The sequence below is a fragment of the Lepisosteus oculatus genome, chromosome 7 (genome assembly GCF_040954835.1).
Source record: "Lepisosteus oculatus isolate fLepOcu1 chromosome 7, fLepOcu1.hap2, whole genome shotgun sequence".
Taxonomy (NCBI): Eukaryota; Metazoa; Chordata; class Actinopteri; order Semionotiformes; family Lepisosteidae; genus Lepisosteus; species Lepisosteus oculatus.
The window spans coordinates 22738363-22750533 of record NC_090702.1 but is presented as its reverse complement, the minus strand read 5'-3'; the positions used below and the strand labels follow the sequence as shown (position 1 = coordinate 22750533).

Here is a 12171-nt window from a genome sequence, read left to right as displayed (position 1 = left end):
TGTTTTTTTTTAATCGGTTCAACGGGGACATCAATTACTGGGGGTGTGATGTTCTCACATTTGCTGTTTCAAAGCAGGAAGTGAACCATGATGTGTAATATAAATTGAGTTTGGAGATATCATAACAAAGCCGGAAAGGACATGTCTAGGATGTGAACTAAATCCATATCCTAGTTAATCAAAGGCAGGGAGTTAAGGCCCCTGCTACTTACAAACAGGAAGCCCTTTGTGAGAAACTGTGTTGTTTACCTAGTAGTGAAGGAAAAGTTAGGTAACGCTACAGGAGACTTTCTGCGTACCGCTTAGGTTTATTCCAAAAGTATTTCATAGGAAGCTCCTTTATAACTTCCATACTTTCAGGTGTCTTTCCACTATTTTCTGGACATTGGATGCTGAGAGATTTCTTTTAAATACGTAATGACAAAAGTAGACTTTCTGTGTGTTATTTGTCAAATGAGATTAGTTTTATCTGCTATAAGGTTTGTTGAGGACAAGGTGAAGGTCACATATGTCTAAATTTGTTAAACTATAAAATCCTAAGGGGGTGTACTTACTTTTTTGCCACACAGTACACAGCACAGGATATATACTCTTCTGTGCAGAAATTGAATAATTTCATCTTAATTTTTAACAATGGTTATGCCTTCAAAAGCAGCACTATGGCCATTTAAATTATTCTAGTTGTAATTTACTTTTTTTGAGTTCTTTTTGTTAATATGGGAAATAATCATGTTTTACATCCCCCACAGGGATTTAAATTACAACAATCTGGATGAGTTTCCCGTTGCCATCAAAGCTCTGACGAACCTTAAAGAACTGTAAGTAGATACTGTGTGTTTCTCTCGAATCCACCAATACAAACACTTTAAACCTTGTTTCGTTGACAACAAATAACATATGTTCTGAAATCTAATTTACAGGGGTTTTCACAGCAACAACATCAGGTCCATTCCAGAGCATGCCTTCATTGGAAACCCTTCTCTCATCACAATGTAGGTTCCCTCAATTTAGACAGACAAACAGATAATTACATTGATTAAAAACTCCTGAGATAAAAGGGTCATTCCACTTTCTGTTTTTCTGGTCTTGTTTATGTGATGACTGTCTGGTATACATTAATTAATTCAAATGTATGATCTTTTTAATGACTAATGCAATCCATCTCTCGCATATTCAGTTTAAATGCACTTGTTTTTTGTTTCATTTGATGTACTTACATCAGCCCTGCTTATGTTTAGTTGGCTTTTATGCAGTCATAATTTAGATATGAAAGTTTTATAAATGCCAAGCTAATTTATGTAGGTAATAAAATGTGATATAAAATTTAACAACAGCCACAGTGTCAGCGGTACAGAAATATATTGTTCTCCAATGTAATTCTTAATTTGTAAAACTTTGTAGTGGAATGTTAGCTAAAAAAACATGATAGCAGTCTACAAAGTGTCCAGTACTGTAAGTACAGTGACTGTATTAGTAGTTGGTTAATTGTTAAATATTTACTTATACAACAAATAAATAAGACAGGCATTTCCTGATTCATCAATTAGTACAAAGCAATATTACTAATCTCATACATTTCCAGTACATAAAATCTAAAAAATAACAATTCAGAATGTGATTGGATAGTTGTAATATTTTACTTTTTTTTTTCTAACTTTTAGATATTTTGGCATCACTGTATTTCAAGGCAATAATACATCATCAGTCATGTCTTTTAAACCAGCTTTGTTCTTTGCTGGTGGCTTAAGCCTTGCTCCCAACTCTTGCCACATGTTCGACAGTCTTCTCATATTCTGCTGAAGAAACTCCTACACAGCCTAGAACTGTCCTTATGGTCATTACTTTCTTGATATTTTCAGCCAGTAGCATGCAGCTCCTTACCACACAGGATTCTGCAGTTTTTTTCAATTAACCCATCCCACACTGTGATTTGTTACTGCCCATTACCAGATATAGCTTAAAGTTTGTGTTCCCATTAGTCATCACTCCACCACTAGACCTCCTTGACAGAGGGTACAGCAAACTGTAAATCCTGTGTTTTTTTACAGATTTTTCTATGACAATCCCATCCAGTTTGTAGGGAAGTCTGCTTTCCAGCACTTGCCTGAATTAAGAACACTGTAAGTCAGTTTCTGCATTTACTTAAACAGATACTCTTCAAACATTTGGAGTCTAGTGTAATACATTGCATGCTTTTGTTTGTTTGTTAACAAGCTCTGTCTCTCTCCTGTCTTCTTACCTCCAGGTCACTTAATGGAGCCACAGAAATCACAGAATTTCCAGACCTTACTGGCACCAAAAGCCTGGAAAGTCTGTAAGTTCTTAATTCTGATTGAATAATTTGCATGTCTTATCAAATACAAGTATATGGACTTTTTTCATCAGGCAGTGTTGTACTGTGCCTTGTGTACTTAAACAGATGGATAGAATGAATTTGGAATTTTAATATGAATTAGCTCTCTTCCGATCACAACATTTGTGGATACCCTTTCACTGAACTTACAACCCTTATAATAAAACATTTGGGTGATGCTGACCCATGATTACCTGACATTGCTGGATTTAATATTATCAGTCTGGCTTATTTATGATGAGTAATGTGATGTTGATCTGTGGGTAGAAAGTTGCAAGCGAATGAAGATCAAGAACCACCTTTAGTCGTAATTATCTTATTTGACTTTGAATTAGGACAATCACCGGAGCTCAGATTACCTCTCTTCCCAGTGCTGTGTGTGAGCAGTTACCAAACCTGCAAGTACTGTAAGTTGCTATGCTAAATAAGATTCTGCCTTAAAAGAGCACCCTGGGCTAATACGTTAATGTATTTTTAATAGATCAGTTTGCCAAGAATCATGATTTTGGTTTTTGTTTTTGTGCTTTTTGTTTCTAAAAGGAAATGTTGGATTTTCCTGCAAACTGGTATCTAGTTTGGAATTAACGTTTTGTGTAATGTACAACATCAGCAGTATGTGTACTAATTTAAGTTTTGGTTTTGCCTTTTCAGGGATTTGTCCTACAATTTGATACAGCACTTACCAAGCTTTAATGGATGCAAAAAGATTCAAAGAATGTGAGTCTAAAAAATTAAAAATGTTACCACAGCCTTTAAATTTCCAAAACTGCAAAACATTTTTTTTTTCAAAAAACAAGGCATAACTTTGAAATTCTTGCTGCTTTGTTTGTGTTTTCAGTGACCTCCATCACAATGAAATTCATGAGGTTAAAGCCAATACATTTCAGGAGCTCACAGCGCTGAGATCCCTGTGAGTAACTGACCGTTTCTTTTGGCAACAACCTTAAAAGGGTCAGATATTGATATTGGGGAAAAAAAATAATCATCACACAATAATTAAACTTGGCAGGCAGATGTCATGAGTTGATAGGTTGAAAATTGAGCAGTGAAAGAATAATCCCTTCTGCGGTGTTGTGGAGTCTGTTGGACCCCAGGGCTGTTTTTCACTGTGTAAAGTTTTTGTATCACTGAAGGTCATTTTACACTGAGCCCAATCTGTTATTTACTGTCTGTCATCTGAAAAGGCTTGTGTTTCAACTGTTGCACATTGGATGTATTACATTACATCATTATTAAACATAGTTGTTTGCTCCATTTGCAAAAGTATTGCCGAATGCATAATACTAAATGTTAAAAGCTCAAAACAATTTAACACTGAGTCCACTAAAGTCTTAAAATTGCAGCAGATTATCATCATGGGGTGTTACTACAAACCTCAAAATGAGTCATCCTAAATATATTAGGATGTCAGTGTTTCCCTTTATACAATTACTTATCTTCAAGCATTTTAAAGAATGTATCTGAAAGAAACAATCATGGTGGCAGCCTTTTAATAAATAAGATGGTCTTTTTAATTTTATAAATAAATTTAAGTTTCTTTTACTTGTCCTACATCTAAAATACACATACTTTATAGGCATACAGTATACTTGGTAAGTGCAATATGAAATGCACTCACTTGTTAAATTATTAATTTCCAACCATTTCTACAATTGAATGTAGGGTCAGATTTAGTGGCTCTGAGACTTTAGACCGTCTTGTTTATAACCTCAGGTTTCTGAGCTGTCTTTAAACATACACCACTCCCACCCCGTTTGCTGTCATTTGCATTCAGCATGTGGTAAAGCTGCCCATGTAGAGCCCAGCTTCACCACTTCTCAAAAGTTTCCTGAGAAGCTGTAGAACTTTGATATGTGAACTACAGTTGGACTCCTCTGTTATCGTGCTTCTGATCTGAGTAATAATAATAATATAATAATAATTGCTTACACTTATATAGCGCTTTTCTGGACACTCCACTCAAAGCGCTTTACAGGTAATGGGGACTCCCATCCACCACCACCAATGTGCAGCCCCACCTGGATGATGCGACGGCAGCCATAGTGCGCCAGAACGCTCACCACACATCAGCTATCAGTGGGGAGGAGAGCAGAGTAATGAAGCCAATTATTAGGAGGCCATGATTGGTAAGGGCCAATTGGAAATTTGGCCAGGACACCGGGGTTACACCCCTACTCTTTTCGAGAAGCACCCTGGGATTTTTAATGACCACAGAGAGTCAGGACCTCGGTTTTACGTCTCATCCGAAGGACGGCGCCTGTTTACAGTATAGTGTCCCCATCACTATACTGGGGCATTAGGACCCACATGGACCACAGGGTGAGCGCCCCCTGCTGGCCCCACTAACACCTCTTCCAGCAGCAACCTTAGTTTTTCCCAGGAGGTCTCCCATCCAGGTACTGACCAGGCTCACACCTGCTTAGCTTCAGTGGGTTGCCAGTTGTGAGTTGCAGGGTGATATGACTGCTTTGCCTTCCAGAGTCCTGTAGAATAAAACATCATCCACTTCTCAGTGTGTTTGACAGCTCTGGGGCATCCCCCTGGGTGTTGCTAGCCCCTTCTTTTGCCCTTCATTTACTCCTTGAGGAATGAATGTTTTCAATAATGTGCATTTTGTGTACCTGATAAATTTGTACTAACAGGAGGTTATTGTTTTTCTGTAGCTCTAGGCTGCTTATCATAGAGCAGGATATCATTTTAAGAAAAATATCAGGGCTTTAAATTATTATTGCTAGAAAAGTACTATTAAATACTTTATTTAGCATTAATTCAATGTGCTCTAAAAAGAAAGTAATTTCAGATTTTGATTCACATGCTCCTTCTACACAAGGATCAAGAGCCAAATAAAGTAATTGTGTTTTGTAAATAAAAGAGTCCTCTAGAAAACTTCTAGACACGGATAAATGGCAGACTGAGACAAAGATCAAATTCATACTAGTCCATTACTTTCTGTGAAGTAGTCTTAAGTACTTTGATGAAACTTCTGTTTTGTACACAGAGTGTTAGAAAGAGACTAAATAAGTGCTTTGTGCCGAAAGGAAAACACACCCAAGGTTGCGTAATGGCCCATTCATTATCCCTGATATCCTATATAAGTTTATATAAACATTTAATAGCACTTTGTCTTCCCATCGACTGTCTTGTTCTCATTTAGCACAAGGAAGATTAAAACAGACTCTCTCCTGTTAAAGATTAATGTGTGCTTACTCCACCAACAGCTGCGACATTAAAAACATCAAATAATTTGTTCAGCAGTAAAGAACTTAAATGAATGAAACAGTCTGATATCAGAAGCAGACTCAGGGGAATCTTAAATTCCCCTTTCAGAAGTCTTTTTGTTTAATTCTTTAAAAAAATCCCTGTGCAGAAAAGTAACTTTTCTGAATAAACTTTTCACAGCTGAAACAATAGAGTGCTCACAGTCTGCACTTAGAGCTGCAGTGTTTTCTTTTGCCCTTTGTGAATGTGTTCCCCCAAGCCTTGAACAGCTAATCGTTACAATACACAGGAAGGTAAAACAACTCTTCCCAAGCAAGGCAGCCTACCTCCTCCTGCACACGAATACAAAGCCAACCTCCTCTTTCGATTGAACACCCTTCACCACCTTTATGGAGGTGCTTTTTCTCAAGGGACCCCTGACCTTGCTGGTGGTGTCTGGGGATCTTGCATTCTGCCCAGTGTCAATGCTCCAGGCGTGCGAGCAAATCCGAATCTGTAGAAAAACTGAAAGTCGCTATCTTTTCACAGAAACGCACTTTTTTCATGTTTGACCTGTCTGTCATCTTCATTGTTGGAGAACTCATTACTCAAGGTGTTGGCTACAAAGCTGTTTTTTTATAGTTTTCACACACAAAAAAAACAGGTGACAATGTCAGTCCTTGTCATGTATACTGTAAAAGAAGAGTATTCAAACATGCACACATTAGCTATGACTACCAGCCTGAGAGGGAATTCTTTGAAAGAAGTATTTTTTCTGCTATGTCGGGCAAATGTATCACATGTAGGAGAGGCTCACATTCAAAAATACTGTTGGCGCATTCAGCTGCATTGTAAGGTTCCTACTCATGACCTCAAACAAAAATAGACTAAATACTACATACTTGCATACATGTACTGTGTACTATTCTTTACCATTGTCCTAATTCTTGCCTAGTATAATATAATTAAGATGTTCAAGTATATTTAATTAACAGGGAAAAAAGGCATATAAAAACAAATAAGTAAAAGTGTGTTGTTAACAATAATTTCACAAGGAATTCACTCAAGAATTACATTTGCATTTAAGGATATTTATTGAGAACTTATGTATAATCAAATTTGGCTCAATGCCCTGGCCATAAGCTAGAAGGTTAGGACGCTCATGCAGACTGACAAGTTAGCCCAGTGGTAGCTACAAAGGTATAGATGGGAAGAGCCAAGAAATTAAAAGTTTCTGAAAATTTAAAGGGATTTGAGTAGTGCATAATATAGCTTTGAGAAATGACATAAGGATTGATTATGATTTAGAACAACAGTGGAAAAAAGCTTGGTTGTCATCATCTCTCCTGAATGTCAGTTAAGAACTTCAATTTGAAGATAGAATGAATATATCATAAACAGTATAATGGTCTGAATTCCTTGTTGACAAATTGGGAAAATTGTTTACAAACTTTACATTCAAAGGGGAGAGGAGTTTTTTCTCTTTTTTTCCTCTTCAGTTGTTTTTACACTCTTTGAAAGTGTTTTTTTTTTAGTCCTTGTAAAGAATGACTAAGGATAAGTAAAAACCCTGTGTCTTCACCTAATGAAACTGAGAAATTAGCAGAAAGAAAAGAACAGGAATGGGAATATTACCTTACATTGCCACACAAAGTATGAAAACATAAACGTTTGATTTAAAAATGATAGGTATTTAATATAATAGTATAGTATAATAGTTTTTCTAAATGCCTTCAAAAGAATGTTCAGTGAACACATTTGTTCTCTGTCATTATGAAGCGTATACATTTTGTTATACAGTACAATGCAATTCTACATGGACACTGTGAACACAATCATTTTTAGTTTTTTTTGCTCCTAAAAATATTCTGCCTATTTTATTTAATCTTTGCAATGTGTTTAATAATTTTACCATCATCCTGTTTGTGGAGTTAGGCTCCAACTTTACTGGACTGCAAGATAATTGCAGATGGATGGAAGAATGGATTTTCCTGTTTCTTTGAGCTTCATGGTCATTGCTCCATGTATCAATTCTTTCTGTCATGGCCATCAAGAAAACAATAGCAGCCAAACTTTCATTCAGCTAAGTAATATGATATTCCCCCGGCTGGTGATGTGGCTTAGAGATGAACTTTAGAACATTTTTTAATAATTTGTTATTAATGAATCTTTGTCTCTTGAAACTTTTGCAGTGTTCTAAAAGTTCATTTGTTACTGTAGTAGAAGAAAAAAGAGTCACCACAAATTTAGATGTGTATAGATTAGCTGGGTAGGCTGTTGAACAGAAAGGCTGGCAGAGAGAGACTACAGCTCAATGTTTGATTTTTAGTTGCGCAAGGAATGTATTGGCGGATCCTGTGATATGACATTCTGTTCACAACATTTTCCTTTTGACAGCTGCAGGGTACACTTCTCTCAAACAGCGTGCCTACTATAAACAAATATCTCAACTATAAATACAGCTCCGAATAATCCCACTCAGCTCTTGCCTTGGCAGTAAGTGAAGAATGATTGCAATGTGTTCTCACTATGCCAGAATCCGGTTGGGCTGATGTTCACTTAGTGAGCACTCCTGTATAATTTAAGGAGTTACTCAAGCATGCTCCTGTTCTTGGCGGTTTTTCTTAGCTTATTCTCTGGTACGAGAATGTTTTATGATGCCATCAAATGTCTTTCAGATATGTCTTGATGCTGTCTTATGAAAATTAGTTTTCATGGATCAGCAAGAAGCATCAATTTCCTGGAGATAAATGACAATGGTCATCATCATACATACTTGATGGATTGTGTCATAAAAGCAGACTTGAAATGATTACTTGTGGCTCCAGTTTGGTATCCAGACGTGCTGAGCTGTTTAACTTTCAATGTCTTGGATCCAATGTGCTATCTTTCAAAACTTCCCACAGTGCCAGTCCTCTGATTCCTTATGATATCTCAGCTTAATGACAATAAAGAGACTGTTAAATGCTAAGAATAACAAGGACCTTTCTCTAGGATAAATAACTGGTTAGGATCTTTCCTTATGTAATTTGACAGCTTTCTTAATAGACTGTGCTGTGTAACTTTGCACGTCTGCATATTATATCAATAAAAAATTTAAACCATAGTAACAATTTGCACATTGTCATTTTTACACAATCCTGAACCACTTTTAAGCACTTTTGTTATCACTAATCTAAATCTATTCCTATATATTAATAATTATATGAATCCATATACAGTATAATCTCATGATAAATCATATATTTTATTGAATTCGATGAGACCTTTATTTGCTTTGTGAAGCAATAATTTGTAAGCAATATATTCATCAAATCCTTTATTTTTGCTTAAAATGCCAGATTTTACATTACCATCAAGTAGTCATACATATTCAGTGCAATTATTCCCTGTTTTACACAGAGAACATGGTGGAGTTTTGTACTTTTATTATTGAAGCTGCAAATGAATAGTTCACCACAGACTTTCAAACACTATTACTGAAAGCCTTAATCATATGTACATTTCAGGAAAAAAAATTCTTGACTCGACAGACATTAGCAATATTGTTTGAATCATCAGAAAATGGTTTTTTAATGTTTCATACAGAGAAACAGGCCAGCATATTTAAAACAATTTTCCTCTATTCTGCAGTGACCTTGCCTGGAATAAGTTACATGCAGTTGATCCCAATGCATTCTCCAACCTGCCTTCATTAATTAAACTGTAAGTATTGCAATTTTTTGTAGATGGTCTGGAGAGAACTCAGATTGTGGAATGACTCCTCCCTGGATTCTGCTCATAGTCAGTTCTTGACCACAGTTTTCTTCCTACAGGGATCTGACTTCAAATCTTCTGTCTTCCCTGCCTGTGACTGGGTTGCACAGTCTAACCCATCTGAAACTAGCTGGCAACGAAGGCTTACAGGAACTGTTATCTGCAGACAACTTTCCAAAACTGAGGTAAAGACATAAGTACTGTTCTGCAGGTCACAGTAAAGCTATACCCAGGTGTTTTCATGTCCACTCCTAATTGAAAGCCCTTGCTCCTGGAGCACATCTGGGGCATACTGTATATGATAATCATACTTTGAGACCTTAAAAAAGGTCACTAGGAATAACAACACTCAATAATTAAATTGCTGAAGTGGTTTTAGTCCAAATTTAGATTATCCCACTTGGCTTAGGGCTAACTGCCTGGCCACAGAGCGAGGAGGCTGGGACCCCCATGCACAGTGAGAAGAGACCAAGGGGCAGCTGCAAAGGTGGAGATGAAGTGCAGGTGTGATGCGAAAAGATATGTGTGAAGGAGAAAAGGGGATAACATATAGTATGTATGAATGGTTTTACAGTAGGTGAGGAAATGTCATCAGCAATGTTTACGAATTGCTGACAGCTGCGTCTGATTGAACTTGGCTGTTGTCATCCCTCCCGAACTTTTTGTTAGAAACTTAATAAAAACACAAGCAATAAAAATATGAAACTCTAGGGTACTTGTTCTGAGCCTAGACCTCAGTGTAAAAACAGACAAATGAGTCACACTCTTTCTATTAAAACTGATGCATTTTTCTGAAAAAAACTGAACAAGTGAAGTAGGATTGGAGCCAATGTTGCGTGCTGTTTTGTGAGATAAATGCAGTACCTGGTAAAGATCAATAGATTTTTGAGTGCAGCATTAAACACATTTTTTCTTTTATAATTGTGTGCGTGTGTCCATGTCGGGTGGCATATTGTCTCAGTGGTTAGCATTGCCGCCTTACAGCGCAGGGACCCTGGGTTCCATTCCAGACCCGATGTGTGCTCATCTTGGAATTTGTATATTCTGCCCATGTTTGCATAAGTTTCCTTCTAGTGATCCGCAGTCCGAAGACATACTGGTAAATGAAACAGTTTCCCAGAAGCTTGGCCCCTAGGTGCGAGTGTGTGCATGTCTGTGTCTGTGCGTCTGCCCGGCAATGGAGTGGCATCCTGTCCAGGGGTTACCCCACCTTCTGCACGTGCCCTTAGCCTGCTGGGATAGGCGCTAGCTCCTCCGTAACCGGGAACAGGCTGAGGCAGTTGGGGAATGGATGGGTGGGTGGATGTACTGTATGCAAAGTCTGTTAGACTTGAATTCAAAGGCTAACACAGGTGAATTCTTCTAAAAGAGGGTGGTACATTAAGAATGGAAAAAAGTGTTAGCTGAAGTCTAATCTGAGAAAACAGGCTTTGTCAATTTAACATTGACTTATTATTGCTTCTTTGAGTTGTTTTGCTTTTTTACTGATGAAAAGGATTGTTTCCTGATTGTATGTTTTTTCAAGACACTGAAACTGGTACTGAATGTTGTTTTTTTTAAAGATAGTGATAATTTATAGTATCTTACATAATGTCTGCTTCCTACAGAAATGGGTGAAAAGTTCAGACATGTTGCAATTGTGCCTGATACAAACAATAGTTTGCACTATTAAATACTAATTAAGTACTTGTTATTAAATATAGTGTGACAAAATACTTTTTTAGGTGTTATAATATACTCTTCCTGTTTTTTTTTTCCAGAGTCATGGAAATGCCTTATGCTTTCCAGTGCTGTGCCTTTGTGTCCTGCGAAAATCACAATAAGCCTACTAACCTCTGGGACAAGGAGGAGAACAGCAGCAGAGATGAGTTAGGCAAGAAAGAGACAAGCATTATGGGCCACCAAGGTCTGACATTACAAACTCCTTGTCAAACATGTTGTGGTACAAAGTGTCTTGTAGTATGAAACTACCGATTCGTATAATAGTCTTTGTGTGCAACAAAAAGCCAAGATGTCAAGATGCATTCTAAGATAGTGGGGCAGCCACATGAGCAAAACATACAGACTGCTTACACTGAAAGGATGCTGAGACTAGCTGCCAGTGTCTCCTCAGATCCTTCACACATTCTGCATGAGGAATATAAACCCATGCTTACAAAAAGACATTTCAGAGAGGCACAAATAACAAAATTAGGAATTTCTTAATCCCACGTATAATCAAACTACTCAATAAATGAGTTCAAAATAAAGGAGTATTGGTTTGTGGCCAAGTGCAATTTGTGGTTGTGTGCTGCACAATTGAAGGGGTTACCGTATGATGTGTCCAAGATCAGAACCTCTAACTCATGGACCAAAGTTGATTAGCCAAGCTACTGTATATCATTCAATTCAGTGTTTAAAGGACAAGATCAATAGTCATGCACAATCCCATTCTAAAATCCCCAAACTGTAATTCTGTAGAAAAAGTCATGCTAAGCATCACCATGGTTATATACACAACACATATAAGGAAAGACAGAAAAGGCATCTATAGACTGAGACAACAGGAAAAATATAGTGAGAGAAATTAAAAATGCCATTGATTCCAATACCTGTTTGTTGTGTTTTAATGCCTTTTATTTTAGACTATAATCAACCTTAATTTAAATCAATAAAACCCTTCCTTTAAGGGGATATTTTATGGACAAATGGTATCCTACCTCTGTGTGCTAATAGACAATTTTTACTGACCTGCTGGCTGTAAGAGTTACTACTGTACGTACTGAGCTGTTGTTGTGGCTGAGTGGTTAAGGTGATGGACTAGAAATCCCCTGGGGTCTCCCCGCGCAGGTTTGAATCCTACTGACTATGGTGTCCTCCTGACG

General features: G+C 37.2%; 1 protein-coding gene across 2 annotated transcripts in view; it reads left to right on the top strand.

Annotated features, from left to right (window-relative positions):
* LOC102694225 (leucine-rich repeat-containing G-protein coupled receptor 5) overlaps nucleotides 1–12171 on the top strand; it is a 95459-nt gene that overhangs the window by 76385 nt on the left and 6903 nt on the right. For both annotated transcript variants that reach the window (XR_011190065.1, XM_006633587.3), the window contains exons 7-16: nucleotides 750–818; nucleotides 921–992; nucleotides 2049–2120; nucleotides 2246–2314; nucleotides 2689–2760; nucleotides 3005–3070; nucleotides 3192–3263; nucleotides 9185–9256; nucleotides 9367–9492; nucleotides 11068–11213. Coding sequence is in view for 1 of the 2 variants with exons in the window: in XM_006633587.3 (XP_006633650.2) it covers nucleotides 750–818; nucleotides 921–992; nucleotides 2049–2120; nucleotides 2246–2314; nucleotides 2689–2760; nucleotides 3005–3070; nucleotides 3192–3263; nucleotides 9185–9256; nucleotides 9367–9492; nucleotides 11068–11213 (836 nt within the window). In the remaining variant the exon portion in view is untranslated. The remainder of the gene's footprint in view (nucleotides 1–749; nucleotides 819–920; nucleotides 993–2048; nucleotides 2121–2245; nucleotides 2315–2688; nucleotides 2761–3004; nucleotides 3071–3191; nucleotides 3264–9184; nucleotides 9257–9366; nucleotides 9493–11067; nucleotides 11214–12171) is intronic.